Consider the following 16,643-nt stretch of genomic DNA (forward strand, 5'->3'; position numbering starts at 1 on the left):
CTTGTTCATTCTGGCGTGTAGCTCAACGGCTGGTGGTAGGTGACAGACGTAGTCGTAGATGTGCTGTCGGAGCTCGAACGAGGATATAGAGGGGAGTAGTAGAAGTAAGAGAGAACCTATCTAGTAGGAAACTAGAGGCCTTCGGACGAAGGCTAGGGTTAATAGACCTACTAACTATACCGGAATATACTAAACCGCCGTTATAAGGGTAGTAAAGGCTAAGAGCGACCGGGCGTATAGAGGATACTAACTACCAATATCGGTAGACAAGGTAGGACTAAACTCTTCCCGTAACGTAAGATAACGGGTTAAGACTACGGATATAGAGTCTCTAGCAGTAACCGGAGGATCGACATACCCTCTAGCTACCTCTAGGCTACGATGGTAGGGCTTATCTAGGCTCTACTAGAGTGGCACCCAACCTGGCATAGCCCGTCCTTTCTGGCTATAGGATAGGGCACCTGTTCAAGATCACACTAAGGGCTATATGTCTAGGGAAGCATTCGGTTGTCGCCGTATACCGGGAGTTAGACGGCAAGATCCCATGTTTGGTGGGCTCATCTTAGACCCTTCGTTAGGCTATCGGGCGCATCTAGGTGACTTTCAAGTATATGTTAGCTAGTACGTAAACAAGCAATGGAACTCCTAACCCTAACCCCCTTCAAGGAGCGACGGCTTTGGGAAGCGGAAATGAGCCAGTCTGTCAACAGCGCATGCCAAAATACAGAGAGGTCTTCGATGCTTGATACCGGTCCAAGGGAGGCCGCTTCGCCTTCCATGCTGGTATTGGTAAGGCCATTGCCAAGAGGGACAGAGCGCGAGGACGAAAGCAGGCGGGTGTGTTCCAATTGAAGAGCCTGTATGACGCGGTGGGTCAAGATGTCTTCGAAGTGTGCGCTATAGCGTGCTTCCATTGCCTTTGCGAGAGGCTCGAAGGCGGCGCGGGGATAGATGGGCGTTGTGTCCGGGAGCTCGATGGGCGGAAGAGCTGCTAGATGTTGAAGAAGGATGTTTCGTGGGCAGTGCTCGTCGATGTTGCAAGTATTGCTGTCGACTCGCCTTAGCCTCAGCCGCTCGTCTCAATGTCTGAGAGAACTTGCAGTCGCGCACGATGCCGGCCATGTGCGAAGCCAGCGCGCCAAGCGTCACATCCTCCCAGGCTACTTGAACGATTGCTCGGCCTGGTATGGCCTTGACGTTCGACGCTTTCAGTTCCGGCAGATACTCCGTAATGCTTCTTGCCCATACCTCATCTCCCTCACCGGCTAGCAGAGAAATCGTGGTGAAGATCTGCGTCAAGTCCCCAATCGCCCACTCGGTCTCGGCATCCTGTGCGTCGTCTTCGTCCAGGTTGGAGGCTGAATGGTGGTACTCGAAGAAGTAAGGGCGTGGATTGCTCTCTTTCGGGACGTAATTCGATCCAGCAGACAGGGCAAGGCTACAGCTCGTGGTGTTGATCGAGATTGGCCCGTAGACTCCATCTGATTCCGCGACGTAGCTGTTGAGGGTCTTCCTGAAATCGTTGGCCAAAGACTCGATGTTGTCGGACGAGGCGTCAACGACAGGCGGCGGTTGGAAGGGTCCGAACAGTGGCAATGGCTGGAACTTGGAGACCCGGGCGGAGGAGGGGAAGATGAGGGTGACAAGAGTGAAGCAAGTGAAGTATCAGAGTGGATCACATGATGAAACGATTCTGATGCTTGACTTTACTATATCTTCCTCCGGCTCGAGCAGCACTTTATGCCTCTTACCTGTCGTACGTGGCCTAAGTGGTGGCATCGCGGCTAGAGACGCATGACGGCGACGAGGCAGGAGACTTCGTGATGAGTGCACCTCTTTCCTACTGCAAAACGAGATGAAAATATCGAATGGCGCCTTAGGATGAGTCTGATTGTAGGCGTCGTAAAGAGAAGGAGTTGGCCTGCCCATTGCTCCTGATTGTGTGGGATGCACGCCGGAACTGCCAAGCTTCGGCTAGACGGCAACGTCTAGCCTCCATCCAGATTGCATGTCTTGCTGTCGCAACGACTACCAATACAATCAGTCACCTGCGAGTCTCGGTCTGTCATCGCAGCTGCAAACAATCGCCAGATAGATCCACTTCTCGTGACCGGGCCCTGCGAGCGATCTTCTGCCTCCCGTGCGCTGAACCCTGTCAAGCCTGTCAATGCTGGGCTCGTTGCGCTGCCACTTCATCTGAGTCTCGAAGCTCACACCGGCTGGAAAGGGTCATACTTTGGCCAACAGCCTCCACTCGCTTTTGACTAAACGTGCAATCAAGGTTAACGTTGCGCCGCACAGTACAACCACGCCTGCCCATATCCGAGCGCTGTCATAGCCGCTGCTTTGTATGATTGCTCCAGCGATCGGTGTTCCAATCAATGTAGAGACGGCCATTGCTACGAACACAACACCAATCTGCCCGCCAAACGTCCGCATGTCTTTTGTCATACATGCCGTAGCAGTTGGTATTATTGCAAGCGCAGCACCAGAAGAGAAGCCGTATAGGGTCGACAATGCTATTGTAGCCCCAAGTGAGTCGACTGGAATCCATGCGAGGAGGAGTACACCAGTGATATACGTCGCCGGAACTTGGATGTTGAGTGCTCCGGTGTAGTCAGCGATGAATGGGGGTAGGCTACGACCAAGTATGCTTGCCGCATTCAGAATGGGCAGCACGTACATGAGTGGTAAGCCTTGGACAGCTGTCAGCAAGCGTACTCTCGCCGGATCAGGACCTGCAGGCAATTCTCCTCAATCACTCACCTCGGTCATCGAGACCCATGCTGATAGCCCAGTTCTCAACATAGTTATAGAACGTAAAGAAGCCCAGGTAGGTCACAAATTGACCAGCGACCTACAAGCAGTCACTGTTGGTCAATTGCTACTTCACCTCAAACTGCGGAGCTATTTCTGGCACTTACATAGAAGGCAAAGTCAAGCTGCTTCAGTGCTTTGTACTCCACAATCGCACCTCTGGGCCGTGGCGGCAGTCGTGGTCGACCCAAAACAATGCTGATAGAAAGGGTACCCAAGCAGGTGAACCCGAGAACCCGTACTGCCCAGCCAAATCCAATAGCAGGGAGCATGATAAGCTTTCTGAGAGCTACGGGAAAGGTGATTCCAGCGAAAGATGCGCCTGTTGAGACGATCCCCACGGCGAGGCCTCTTCGCTTCTGAAACCAGGTACTTGGCAGTCCAACCGATGGAACAAGCAGTAGACCTGGACAGGCAAGAAGCCAGTCAGCTCGTGTATCAGCGCGGCCATTTGGACTGCGAGAACACCGACCGCCTTACCTAGACCTAGACCCACGCAGAACCCCTGCGCAAGGAGAGCTTGATAATACTGTGTCGCCAGGCTAGTCATCATGAGTCCAAACACAACCAGAAAGGTTCCAGCATAAAGCATTTGGCGGTAGTATCCAGCGTCAAAATACTTGCCACCGAGCGCACCACCGAAGAGCAGCAGAAAATTCTGAGCTGAGCCAATCCATGCTATTACTGATTCGCTTTCATCCGTGAGGCCTCTAGAGGAGGTATAGAAAGTCTGAAAAGCTCCATATGAAACGACAACACCCCAGGCGTTGAACATGAGAATGAAACCGGCAACAACCTGCAGCCAAGGTCTGAATCCAGCATCGGGGGGCGGGACATCTTTGCTTGCTGGATGTGAAGCGTGGCAACATGATGACTGTTTAGCCGGAATCTCTAAGCTCGTTGGTCTTGCGCTTCCTGTCTTGGAGCCGACTGTGGCCTTCATCCGGGAGGAAGGCTCTAAGTGTTGGGCTGGTCAGAAGGTAGAGATCAGAGACCATGTTGGTTGCAGCTCACCTGTAGCCTTTTCACCAGAGCCACCTGCGGCTGCATGATCTTGCATGGCAATCCGTTGGACACCGAGGTGCAGGAGGTGCCGTTGTCGAGATAGTGACGGAATGTAGAGAAATGGAAGTGATATGGCTTGCTTGTTATTGCATTCGTGGTGCTGGGACACTCGTCGGAGGCTTTTACCGGAAAGGTGATGGGAGCGTTTGGAGAATCGCTTGAAGAGTCCACTTTGGGTGACTCTTCGGAGGGTTTCGCAGTATTGGCTCAAGAATCCCGCACGCCGAACCTTGGAGCCGAGCTTCGTGCAACACCACACGTTGATTGCGAGAAGGAAAGGCTGGAGCCGACCACGCGCAAGGAACGTTTGTGATTTCGACGGCGATAGGTAGCCATTACAACTCTCTTTCGCACCCTGGAAGACGTTAGGGAGCAACCAGTGACAACGTCTTTCAGTTGCTCACACTTAGACGTCAATCCGGCAGACTGCCTGTTTGACCTGCTGAATGAGTCTGTAGCAATTCCTGCAATGTTTATTCGTGTCGCGATTAACAGTATCTTGATGTCCATACATCTTAACCTGCTCCTCGTAGAACTCCGGGCTCTGATGCCATTTGTCTTGTCTGGATTCCCAGGACCTGATGATACCGAACAAGGTACCGTTGTGCTCGTCTATTGGGGACCCTAGAACTTCGACTCTCAACATCCTGCGTACGTACAACCTCTTCTGATGCCCCGAGATGGCTGGAAGTAACATCGCTTGAGGTTCCATGACATTGCTGGTGGAGCCAGGGCTCGTCGGTTTAGCCATGCTGTCGACGTTGAGCAAGAGTCTTCTCGTGGCGTCGGTGACAGTGATCAGGAGCGTAGCTAGCTGATAGTTGTTTTGGATCGCTGTCAGTATGCTTTGCGGGCATGTAGGGCATGTCAGTATAGTGGCCCCGGTGGCCACCGCTGACCGTAACTGTATTGTAGACAATTCCATGTCACTGAGGTCCATACATTGGACGCGCGTCGACGTCAAGTAGCCTGTCGACATGCAGCTGCACGGAAGGCCCATGGTACTGGAGTCCGGTGTAAATATCCGCGATGGCTGCGCAGTGTCGTTTACACTGATCTCCAGGATCGGAGTAGACCGTATCTCCATGACTGTACAGGTATTAGGAAGAATTTAGATAGGCTTATGGGAAACGCACTTGAAGAGTGAGAGTGCCGGCTTGATAGCTCACTCATATGTGCTCCAGTCATGGCTTCAGTCGGAGTGAAACCACCTGAGCCACCCACGCCCTGCTCGTCACACTTTTGCCGCTTGCGCGGTCTACCGTTTTGCCTTGCTAAGGAGTACCTGCATGTTGCGCCGGTCTTCGAGCATCGATCACATGGCTCGCCGCCTGGACATTTCACCTTTCGACTGCCTATGTATCCTCATCAGCGTGAAACTTGAATTTACTATACGCATAACCTCACGGCAATCATCACAAGCAAGTCTTTTCTTCGATTCGTGTACCGCAAAGACCGTCTCCATGCTTTCGAATGAGGAACATGCGCCGGTCCCTTTCTTGCTTGTACGATATGTGCACTTTTTGCAATCACGCTCTGTAGTCAAGTAATTAAGAGGATACATGTTCTGTTCAACTCACCCAGTCTCTCCCTCCGTGCAACGGTAGGGCATCAAGGCGTGTCAGCGGAACGGACCGGCTGCCAAAGCCGTAGCACCATCAACTTCCAGTCTTCGAAACCTGGCACCTCTTCTTCGCTTCCGCCATTGCGCCAACGTTGCGTTACGCCAACTACGCGAGCCCGCGACATCTCATCAGCTCAGCGCAAAGAACAGACTGAGCCTGCCGAAGGGAGGGATGGCCTGAGCTGCACGTTCATGTGTGGTTTCTCGTCACTCCCACCCTGGCAGGCATCAAGCACCACATGCGACCCGCGCTCAGTCTGTGGAAGATGGCGGCGTTCAATACATATAGGACACGCCGTCCAAGGAGACGTCAGGCGGACCCAATTGAGGTGGCATACGCTCTTTCGGTCCGACAAGCAGCAGTCACACGGGCGAGCCTGAGGCGTGGGTCAGCAGCAACCACCCTGACTTTTGAAGACCCCGCAAGAGAAGTGCAACGGCAGCAAAGACGACAGTTGTTGTCTGCGCTGTCGGAACCAGATAACTTGCAGGAAGGGGTACAACTGTCACTGGTACACACGATGAACCTGGATGCGAGTGGATCGAGCTTCGGCGACAGAGGAGTTCCTCAGCTTGACAATGAGAGCCTGCCGCAGTCGCACCGAGTTGGTGGACAATGAGACGACGCCATGCTACGCAGAGGTCGAATTATTGTCCACTGTCGACACTTGGACTGGTACAGACGGCGCAGGAGCTTCGATGAATGAAGCACTGATGCCGAAGCCACTGCATCATTAAGCTAAAGGCAGATGCTGAGGCCGGGCGACAGAAGAGACTGCGCTGGAGACAGTTTGCTGCAATCGCCCGGCCTTGGTATGTGCTACTGGACAGCGGTGCTGAACTGCAGGTTGATGACAACGAAAAGACGAAGCGTATCTCTGTTGGACTCACAGCCGCTGCTTCACTCGCTGTCCGGGGGGTCCCATGGCGAACATGGGCTCCCATCAGTATTTCGGCATTCAGCTGGGTGCTGGAGGGGGCTCGTCTGAGAAACATATCTACTGACTGTGCTTTGCAGTTCTCGTAGACACCGGGTCGCTTCTTCCGCCTTCTTTCCCCTTTGAGCATCCTGTCGAACCCCTGAGGCGACTGACACGAAAGCCATCTACCAGCACATCTTCCCGGGCCCCAATACACCCGGCATGGCCACATCACTCTCTTCGTCGGGCGTCTATTGTTCGTCAGGTCGTGAGATTTGTCACCAGGTTCGGTTTGACCTAGTGAGACGACAGCAGTGTTTCAATATCTCATCATAGTGAATGGCTATGGAGGCGACTACAACCAATACGTCACTTCCATCAATCGCGCTCGAGATCCAGCTCGTCGCCATGCTCAACAAGTGCACTGGCAAGAGTTCTCGCTGCAAGCACCGCTCTGCCTCTTGTTCTTCAACCACATTTCTTCAACACCCCACAACCCGTCCCTCTTGCGCTGTGGATTGATGCTCTGCTCCATGCCGGCGTTGTCCCGCTTTCCAGCACTGGTCGGGTATGTATTCCCGGTGCAGCCTCCGGAGTACAGCGGTGTCGTATCGACGTTGAACGTGCTCGGATCATCAGCAGTGATACCGTAGTACAAATAGTCGTCAACGTCGGGAGTGAGCTGGTCCTCGCAAGCGCAGACGCTGTCCGCATCGTCACTGCAGGAGCTCTGCACCCAGATGTCCACGTGATCGGGCGTGCAACTGGCGCAGAGACCGTCGAATATGAGGAATTTTTGAAGGTACGTCGTGTATGCGATCTGACATGGCTCGAAGTTGCCACCGGTCTTGATTGCCGCAGTCAAAGGGTTGTCGAAGGTGCCATCTCCGCCGGCGATTGACCCTCGGCCCTGGCAATCGTATGCTGTGGCGTCTCTGTAACAGCCCGTGTCGTCGCAGTTGTCGGGGTAGCTGTAGAGATGTCAGTACTAAGATGTGCAAGGTCAGCAGCTGCAGAAGGACATACCCGAAGAAGGTGAGTCGGGTCTGTTGACCGGTATACTGGCGCTTTTCGAGGACGTCTGCGGTTGCTGCTGCCGACGACGCAACAGCAGGCAAGGTTACCGAGAGGACTGTTTTGAGAGAAGGCATGTTGGAGATGGTTCGAGAAGTTGTTGAGAAGCAGTGATTTGAGGTAAGATGATTCGGCCTGCGAATGTTGCTTGATCACCCTCGGAGCCATCCTTCGATGCACAATATATATCTGCTGCTGTTCCTCCTGAACCGACCGTCAAGGCCAGTGACATCACTCTTCCGGTATTCCAACACAATCAGGCGACCCCGGCAGCCCATGCCAAGCGCAACGTAATTCGACCAGAAAGTTTCGAGCCTCGTGTCAGCACAAAGGCGGCCGCCCGAGGAACCCGTTCCTGGGCTTACGGTGCTCTACGCAACACCGGAAATCCACCTTGTTGATCACAAACCGAGGACGGAGAGCCAGTGTGGTTAAATCAGCCCGCCGCTCCGGGCCATCCAACGCAGAAGTGGGTGCGGAGCAATGTCCTGAATGGCAGAAGATGAGCAGAGAGCTGATATCGCACGTCTTACATACTTCGCGACCTTGGCTGCGAAGTTTGTGCTGAGAGGACGAACGTAAACCAATGATCGGCGGGTGACCAATGTGCGGAGACATTGGTAATGAAGACGCTATATCAAGCGATGTGGATTGTGCGGCCGAGTCGGTGAACGCCTCTTCCCAAGGAGATAGGGTCTCAATTGACTGGCTGTAGACCTGACTGGAATTTGTATCGACCGATACAGCAGATCGACATGTGGCCGCGCTCGTTGGTGCCTCGTTGGAGCTGGGATGACAGAAGAGCAATAACATTTCGCCAAAGGAAATGCATCGAATTGCCTTCTCACGACGGTCTGCGCTCATTCGAGACAACCATCTGGCGTATCCTTCCGCCATTTTTCGGCTCTGGCATCAGCCTTCGGTACGGAAAACCGGAAGCCATAGGCGACCAAGTCTTTGTCCACTGCTGCGCGCTGGCCGTAAATACCACTTATCATTCGGCAACAAAGAGTCCCGATCTCTTACCGATCTTGGACGACTGAATTGGCCAACAGCGAGCTGCTGGTCTTGGACTAATTGTATCCGCCGCTCGATCAACCAGGCTGCTCACTACGGGCGGAGCGGAAGAGCGAGAGTAACGGCATACAACTCCTTCCATTTGGCGGGCATGGAGGTGAGGTGAGACAATCTCACTCTCAATGTCGTTCCTCCAGGTCGCGACCAGTCGTTCATTGGCAAGAGCACCTTTGGCTGGAGAACAACCTTGCACAAGCGCTGATGAGCCCGCTCCGCCATCAAATGGGAGTGCTGTAGCATCGCCTCCAGCACTGCGCTCTGGCGGGCGCACTGACAATTCGCATATAGCTCAAGAGGTGTATGTCTTGCCATCAAATGATTCCATCTTGTGATTATTGCACGACCTCCATCATCCTGCCTTGCGACTCCGCCTGCTGCCCTCCTGCTTCTGGCCCTCCTTCTTCCCGATCTTCTCTTTGTACTCGCGCATCTGCTCTTCTGCTTCCTCTTGGTCCTTTGCCTCGTCGCTTTTCCTCTTCATCTCCGTCCTGTACTCCTTGCCCCGCTTTTCGGCCTCCTGTACCATCTTCTCACTGTACTCCCAGAGTTGCTTCTGCGTCTCTTCATTCTCGACCACCTCCTTCCTGCCGAATGAACGCTCTCCGCACTCTTTGATCAATAGCCCACCGCCGCTCCTCGTGAAGCGTTCTTCCATGACAGCGAAAAGGAAGGATTGAGCGCCACCAAGCGGCGACTTGAGGACGAGCCACCACAGGGGGTAGAAGAGGAGGTACAGCGCCAGACCGAACAGTGAGCCGAACGTCAGCCAGCGCCTGGTTCCAGGTGTGCGCGAGAGGCCGGGGTCGACAAGCAGGACTTTGGTATTCATGGGCGTATTGTCGGGACGTTTGTATGAGGATAGATGCTTCTGGAAAGCGAGGGCAAAGGTGGTGAGGGCGAGCTTGCTGGTGGCGTGTGCGTTGCCGGGCGAGAAGTCCGATGGTGCTTGAGTGGCAGAGGAGCTCTTGGGCTTGCCATTGGCTGTCTTTTTAGGCGCTTTGCCGAAGGAGGGCGCAGGATGGGTGATGTGAAGCAGGTCGCCGCCCATGTAGCCCGCACATGTTCCAAAGAGAATGCGGACGTCTCGATCAGCCGGCTGTGCTCGGAGTGCGGGAGAGAGGATGCTGAGAAGGTGGAAGTTGGCGAGGTAGTTGACCATCCAGTTGACCTCGACCCCTTCCCCTGCCGTACTCTCGATGTCGCCACCAGCTGGAGTGAGGGTGTTGGCGCACAGAATGACCGTGTCCAGGCGCCTGGGCGGAGCATTGTCGATCCATTTGGTCGCGAAAGTGCGGATGCTGTGTAGACTGGAAAGGTCCACCTGCTCGGCGGTGATGAGCTGGTTGTCTGTCTCTTTCCGTAGCTCCTCGATGTACTCGACTATGAAGAAGTCGGACAACTCATGCTGGGTGAGCAGGACTATCTGCGCTCCTCTGCCAGCCAATTCGCGGACCACTGCCTCTCCAATGCCACTCGTCCCGCCCTGTATCACCTCATCAGTGACCATTCTCCTGCTTGCCAAGTGTTGTCCGCCTCACCGTGACCATGACGACCTTGCCGTGCATGTTCCTCTCGCTCCCATTGCTGGCGCCCTCGAAGTACGCCTTCACCAGGTATAGCCCGAGCAGCCATGGCAGCGTCTTCAGGATGGGCCAGACGTAGGGCAACGAGTCCAGCCCGTCGGCCAGAAGCTGCGTCACCACTGGCACCGGCATTGGATCACAGACTCCTTCGTTGGTACCTTATGGAGTTCGAGGGAACTTCACTCTTGAACGCTCCTTCTACATCATCTGTGGCAGTGCGGTGGCGTTCGGAGAAAACATCCTCCTTGACGCCGACACTAGTTCGACGAATCTTCTCCAACGCACGACATTAACACACCTCCCCCCCAGCGTCCTCGACTCGACCAAGCACATCCGCAGGATGAAATGGACTACCTGGACGACATCACCGGCGAGTCTCGCAGTGCGCATCTCCGAGGATTGCTCACGTGCATCGCAGAGGTGAGGTCCATGGTCCACTATCCCCTTTCTGTCAGGTCAAAGATAAGGACACCTCACCTCTGTATCATTGGCCGATAGACATCTCTCACCTCGCTCGACGAGGCAAAGAAAAGACCATTATCAGCACGCCTGCCCCACGCCCACCTCGCGACCTTGGACTCGTCCCGCAGTGCACTCATGCTTCTCCGGAGGCTCTGCAGCTGTCATCGCATGGCTGCCACGATGTCCAATACCATGAGATAGAATAGCAGTACACCGTTCTTGGCAAGTCGATTCCTTACGTTTGTCACCGATCTCAACCATCTCATCTTCAAGTTCGTTCTCCCCTTCTGTTCCCTTTGGTTGTCCCACTTTGCGTGAATGATGGCAAATCACACAATGACCGAAGAGGAAAACGTGCATTTGAGAAGAACGACCGCCGACTTACCTCCCACCCCTCCCGACTCCGAGGATGGCGGTCCAGAGAAGGCAGGCACTGAGATCGCTGCTTCCTCGTCGACTCCCAGCTTTCCACTACCACCGCCAACCTCAACACCCACACAAGTGCTTGATCCGGACAAGAAAACACCCGACTCATGGCTTCCAAGAGATCCACGGCTGATACGACTGACTGGCGTCCATCCCTTCAATGTCGAAGCTCCCTTGACAGACCTCTTCAATGAAGGCTTTCTGACAAGTCCGGAGCTCTTCTACGTGCGAAATCACGGGTATGTCCCCAATTGCGAGGATGAAGATGTTCTCAACTGGGAGTTTTCTATTGAAGGGATGGTGGAGCATCCTATCGCGATGACGTTACGAGATCTGCTGGATCAGTATGAGCAGCGAACCTACCCCATCACATTAGTCTGTGCCGGCAACAGACGCAAGGAGCAGAATATTGTGCGCAAGACAAAGGGCTTCTCCTGGGGTGCCGCTGGCGTCTCGACCGCTCTCTTTACGGGCGTGCCTCTGGGGGAGCTAATACACAGAGCCAAGCCCAAACGAGGTGCGAGATACCTGTGTATGGAAGGCGCAGACAAGCTGCCCAATGGCTGCTACGGGACTTCGGTCAAGCTGAACTGGGCCACTGACCCGAACAAAGGGATGATGCTGGCACACGCTATGAATGGTGAGATGCTGCGACCGGATCATGGCAAGCCTCTGCGTGTCGTCATTCCCGGCCAGATCGGCGGACGTAGCGTAAAGTGGTTAAAGCGAATAGTCATAACCTCGGAGCCGAGCGACAACTGGTATCATATCTACGATAATCGGGTCCTACCGACAATGGTTTCTCCGGAGGAAGCGGCTAATAACTCCACGTGGTGGAAGGACGAGCGGTACGCAATCTATGACTTGAGCACCAACTCTGCTATTGCACAGCCTGCTCATGACCAGCAACTATGTCTTGTAGGCTCAGAGCCAGTGTATAGAGTAAGAGGGTATGCCTACGGAGGTGGCGGGCGAAGGGTAACCCGCGTCGAGATAACCTTGGACAAAGGCAAGACATGGAGGCTGGCCAACATCGATTATGCCGAAGACCGGTACCGAGAAGCGAGAAGACAGAACCTCTGCGGCGGCGTGCTGGACTTGTGGGACCACGAGGCTTCTTTCTGCTGGTGCTTCTGGAACCTCGACATCTCGCTCGAGGAGCTTGGTCAATCGAGCGACATTTTCGTGCGGGCAATGGACGAAAGTATGAACATTCAACCGAGAGACATGTATTGGAGCGTTCTTGGGATGATGAACAACCCATGGTACAGAGTCACAATCACCAAAGAGAACGATTATCTGCGCTTCGAACATCCCACACAGCCGGCTCTTCTACCTGGAGGCTGGATGGAGCGGGTGAAGAATGCCGGCGGAAACTTGGCAAACGGCTATTGGGGCGAACAGATCGGTGGCGAAGAAGTGCCTGAACCGGTGACTGAGGCGGCGGCGGCGGAGGTGAAGATGACGAAGGACGGGTTGAACAACTTGATCACGGTCGATGAACTGAGGAAACACGACAAGGAGGAGAACCCATGGTTTGTCGTCAATGGAGAAGTATACGATGGGACCGACTATCTCAAAGACCACCCTGGCGGCGCATCCAGTATTACTGCAGCGGCCGGTATGGATGCGACAGACGAGTTTGTGGCGATACGTATGTCATAATGGAAGTCTGAGAACCTCGCAAGTTGGAGTACTGACAATCAACAGACAGTGAAACTGCGAAAGCAATGCTAATAGAACATCACATTGGCACTCTGGATGAAAAGGGCAAGGCCGCACTGGCTGGTGAAGAGGGCCAACCTGAAGTAGATTCCGAGCCAACAGCAGTCTTCCTGCAACCTCGCGCATGGCGAAAGGCCACTCTTTGCAACAAGAAAACCGTATCTTGGGATACTCGCATCTTTTCATTTAAGCTCGACCACGGCGAGCAGACGTTGGGCTTACCAGTCGGCCAACACCTGATGATCCGGCTACGGGACCCGGTGACACGAGAAGCTATCATCCGGAGCTACACTCCAATCTCTCAGACGACGCAGAAGGGCACCATGGACGTCCTGGTTAAAGTGTACTTCAACACCAACGAGCGCAAAGGTGGCAAGATGAGCCAGGCCATGGACGCACTCCCTGTCGGCCATTTTGTGGAGTTTAAAGGGCCTATAGGCAAGTTCCGTTACCTGGGACACGGCCGCTGCACGGTGAATGATGTTGAAAGGCGGATCAAGACATTCATCATGATATCCGGCGGCAGCGGCATCACGCCCATCTATCAGGTGTTCCGGGAAATCATGCAAGAGCGGTCGGACGACACAAGATGTGTTGTCTTAGACAGCAATCGACTACTCGAAGATATCCTATGCAAGGAAGAGCTTGATGCGCATGCAAAGGACAACCACGAGAAGTGCCGATTAATGTATACGTTGACGAGTGCTCCGGATGGCTGGGAGGGTCTGCGCGGACGGATAGCTGCGCCATTGTTGAAGGAACATGCGAGTAGAAGTGCCCATGGGGCTGGCGAGGCTATGGTGCTTGTCTGTGGACCGGAGGCGCTGGAGAAGACTGTGCACAAGGCGCTGCTGGAGGACGGATGGAAGGATGATGATTTGCTGTTCTTCTAGTTCTGGCTGTCCGGGATGCAACCCAAGAGGTGCTTCAGGTGTACGGCTGTCGGCGACACAGGTGACTGCGCAGGTTTCAGTTCATCTTTCGTGCTACTTTACTGAGTTAGGATCTTCCTGCGTTGTGCCAGTGTCAAGAAGCGGTACAAGTGAACTCAAAAAGTGGTGCCTCGGCTCGTTCTGAGTCCGTTCGAAGAGACAAAAGGCAGCTGATCGCAAGCAACCTGGAAGATATCCGTGTTCGTAAGGTAACAACCACAATCTCCGAAAATGCGTTTCCTCTCGATCTTCGCCGTCCTCCCGCTCGCGCTTTCAGCTTCCATCACCGCCAAACGGGACGCAAATGCCGTTTACGACGACATCACCGGCATTGATACCGCCGTGCGAAAGCTGACATCAGCCATCAATGCCTACAACGGCGGCATCACCGAGTCGACGCCAGTTTTCGACGCCACAATCGCTGTCCACGCCATCAACAGACAAGGCTTCAGCGATGCTCAAGCGTCCTCACCCTTCACATCTGCAGAGTCGAAACGCATCGTCCAGAACGTGAATCAGAGCGTCGGCAAGTCCATCCCGGCCAGTGTGCAAGCCCTCGAAGCGAAGAAGCCGCTGTTCGACCAAGCCCAGCTAAGCAGCGTCATCGAGGCGACTGTGCTGCTGCTGAAGAACGACCATGAGACTTTCAGCCTGGCGGTTGGAGCGAAGCTGAGCGTGGACCAGGCGCCGGCTGGGTTGGTTGCGGCAGGGAAGATCGACGCGGTTTTGCAGGAGGCTTCGCTCTACTATGCGGTGTAGGCAAGGATTGTTCCGAGCAAATACGGAGCATTGTTCGGGACAGCTTTAATTCAGAAGGGTCCGGGCAGTGTATGCAGGATGCGGAGTCAGCACTGAAGAGGCGGTAGGACGGTTGTGACGGCTTCTGTCCTCGGTAGACGTTCAAGACAAGCAACGACAAGCTACACAAGCACATGCTCATGATCGTGTCAGAGACGCTTGGTCCGTTCCTGTTGAGCTTACCTCTATTGCTCCTGCGAGGTCTTGCTGTAAGAACACCACCCAGCCATTGAGATGACGAGATATGATTTCTAGCGCGATGCCGGGCGTCTAGAATCTGACTTGCGTCCGTCCCGCAATACCCTCCTCAATCCACCCGCTTTCAATGACTTGGGAAGCCTGCTCTTACCTTCTCCTCCTTGAGCTATCTTCGGCACTGCTGCTTACGTATGAACTGATGTCTGTACTCATGACAATTAAGGTGAAGCGTGCGGTAAGTCTGAGGTATGTCTACCTGCGAGTAGCAGCTCCTCCAGCTTCCTCCAAACTCGCCTCTCTTTCCCTCCTCTCAACCATTCGCCAAAGACGACAATGGCTCGGCAGCATCCAGGCATCACTTTCGTTCACCCTCACGACCCTTCCACCCCACCGAAGCGGAAGTCAAACCCAAAATGGCTACGACGGCATGTCATGTTGGCTCACCTTTCCAAATGTGCTGGGCCTGCGGAGAACAAAACTTGTGCGCAACATCTCAAGGACACGCAAAGTATCACAAGTACCAATGGGGATGATTCCAAAGCCTTAGAGCTTCTACTTCGGCCCAACTCTTTAGCCAGGTCTCCGGCACTACCGTCTTCTGGTCCTACCTACGCTTGCGGCGCAATGTCCATGTCAGAGACTGCAGTATGGTTCTTCTGCAGCCATCTCAGGGAGGCGCAAGCCCATCTCTTCACAGCTGCGCACAAAACTTGGGTGGAGCAACTCTGGGACGCTGCACGGTACGACGCGCTGGTCTTGCGATGCATTTCTCTCTCGATGCTGCTGAAGAGAGCGAATCTGACTGGGCAGGCGGAGTGGGCATCCTACTACAAGGAGAAGCAGAGTCTCTTGCGTGATCTCAAGGCGGCCATTGGTCGTCTGCACAAGTTGGGGTCCCAACCCCAGCAGTCTTTGGCTCTTGCTATGGCGCTGCTCTCAGAGCTTGAAAGTCGAGAATTGGGCGATCTTCCTGCCGCTCGGATCCATCTCAAGGCTATTTCAAACCTCTTTCCGAACCATCGGCTGAGCCATGCGGCATGGAGAGTAGCTTCACGAGTCGACCTGCGACAGTCATTGGTATCCGGCGAGCGTCCGCTCATGACCTACTATATTCCCGAGGGATACAAAAAGAGGCTACGCAACAGCACCGAGTTCGCGGCCCAAGCAACAGCCCTCAGTCTCGAGAACTGCCGGGCACTTCCTGAATCCCGTCTACTTGACAACGGTAGAAGCTTTGAGCTGCTCCGGAACCTCCATCAGATCTGTCTTCCATGGGACGTCATGATCGCGGACTCGGAAGTCCCTCTTGGCCATGTGTATGACCTGGCATATCGCCTGCGATTGCTGCACGCAGACGCATCTGCTAACATCGCCACGGACAACGAGCTGGTCGTAAAGGTGGTATCCCTAACATTGCAGCTTCATTCCTGGATCATATCTAGGTACTGGACAGTCCAGGTGCGCAATCTTCATGCATCGACATTGAAACGCGCATTGGATCCACTTCCATCCAACCTGCTCGAAATCTGGCTGGATCAGGGCGGCGAGTATTCCTCACTTCTCTGGGTCCTCTTTTCGTTTTCTGCCGCGAAGCTCGACATGGACCCTTCCGGCAAGCCCAATCTGCTGCCTATTCTGCTGGCCAAAACATGCCAGAAGCTCGGCATCAATAGCATCCAGGAATTCGAGGCAAAGCTCAAGCGGTGGCCATGGCTGGACAGCTGGCACGGTCCACGGATGGAACTGGTGTGGGCTGAAATGAACGATCCTGCTGAGGTGCCTCCGTTGTCCGCCAAAGCTTCCGAAATCTTGAAGGCTATCCAAGATCCAAAACACCTGGAAAAACGCTGGTTTCTGGGAAGTCAGGAGTTCTACAGCAGCTTATAGCTCGTCGATAATTGGCCGGCATTCGATAGATGTCACAGCCTGGACAGAGGTCTGA

General features: G+C 54.2%; 7 protein-coding genes across 7 annotated transcripts; 3 read left to right on the plus strand and 4 right to left on the minus strand.

The window, feature by feature from the left end:
* Positions 1 to 897: 897 nt before the first annotated feature.
* LTR77_008890 (uncharacterized protein) lies at positions 898 to 3,760 on the minus strand (the record flags this gene model as incomplete). Its single annotated transcript, XM_064806119.1, has 5 exons — positions 898 to 1,599; positions 2,236 to 2,696; positions 2,767 to 2,857; positions 2,925 to 3,223; positions 3,298 to 3,760. 5 exons carry the CDS (start codon positions 3,758 to 3,760, stop codon positions 898 to 900), a joined length of 2,016 nt encoding a protein of 671 aa, XP_064655445.1.
* Positions 3,761 to 4,288: 528 nt separating this feature from the next.
* LTR77_008891 (uncharacterized protein) lies at positions 4,289 to 4,969 on the minus strand (the record flags this gene model as incomplete). The annotated part of the gene is made up of 2 exons (XM_064806120.1): positions 4,289 to 4,716; positions 4,825 to 4,969. The coding sequence occupies 2 exons, from the start codon at positions 4,967 to 4,969 to the stop codon at positions 4,289 to 4,291; spliced, it is 573 nt and encodes a 190-aa protein (XP_064655446.1).
* A 1,869-nt stretch (positions 4,970 to 6,838) lies between these two features.
* On the minus strand, positions 6,839 to 7,577 carry LTR77_008892 (uncharacterized protein; the record flags this gene model as incomplete). Its single annotated transcript, XM_064806121.1, has 2 exons — positions 6,839 to 7,397; positions 7,453 to 7,577. The coding sequence occupies 2 exons, from the start codon at positions 7,575 to 7,577 to the stop codon at positions 6,839 to 6,841; spliced, it is 684 nt and encodes a 227-aa protein (XP_064655447.1).
* A 1,349-nt stretch (positions 7,578 to 8,926) lies between these two features.
* Positions 8,927 to 10,292, minus strand: LTR77_008893 (uncharacterized protein; the record flags this gene model as incomplete). The annotated part of the gene is made up of 2 exons (XM_064806122.1): positions 8,927 to 10,060; positions 10,116 to 10,292. The coding sequence occupies 2 exons, from the start codon at positions 10,290 to 10,292 to the stop codon at positions 8,927 to 8,929; spliced, it is 1,311 nt and encodes a 436-aa protein (XP_064655448.1).
* A 666-nt stretch (positions 10,293 to 10,958) lies between these two features.
* LTR77_008894 (uncharacterized protein) lies at positions 10,959 to 13,666 on the plus strand (the record flags this gene model as incomplete). Its single annotated transcript, XM_064806123.1, has 2 exons — positions 10,959 to 12,702; positions 12,759 to 13,666. 2 exons carry the CDS (start codon positions 10,959 to 10,961, stop codon positions 13,664 to 13,666), a joined length of 2,652 nt encoding a protein of 883 aa, XP_064655449.1.
* Positions 13,667 to 13,936: 270 nt separating this feature from the next.
* LTR77_008895 (uncharacterized protein) lies at positions 13,937 to 14,464 on the plus strand (the record flags this gene model as incomplete). The annotated part of the gene is made up of 1 exon (XM_064806124.1): positions 13,937 to 14,464. One exon carries the CDS (start codon positions 13,937 to 13,939, stop codon positions 14,462 to 14,464), a length of 528 nt encoding a protein of 175 aa, XP_064655450.1.
* Positions 14,465 to 14,912: 448 nt separating this feature from the next.
* Positions 14,913 to 16,588, plus strand: LTR77_008896 (uncharacterized protein; the record flags this gene model as incomplete). Its single annotated transcript, XM_064806125.1, has 2 exons — positions 14,913 to 14,936; positions 15,029 to 16,588. The coding sequence occupies 2 exons, from the start codon at positions 14,913 to 14,915 to the stop codon at positions 16,586 to 16,588; spliced, it is 1,584 nt and encodes a 527-aa protein (XP_064655451.1).
* Positions 16,589 to 16,643: the final 55 nt, after the last annotated feature.

Source organism: Saxophila tyrrhenica (genome assembly GCF_035928015.1).
Source record: "Saxophila tyrrhenica strain CCFEE 5935 chromosome Unknown scaffold_16, whole genome shotgun sequence".
Lineage (NCBI taxonomy): Eukaryota > Fungi > Ascomycota > Dothideomycetes > Mycosphaerellales > Extremaceae > Saxophila > Saxophila tyrrhenica.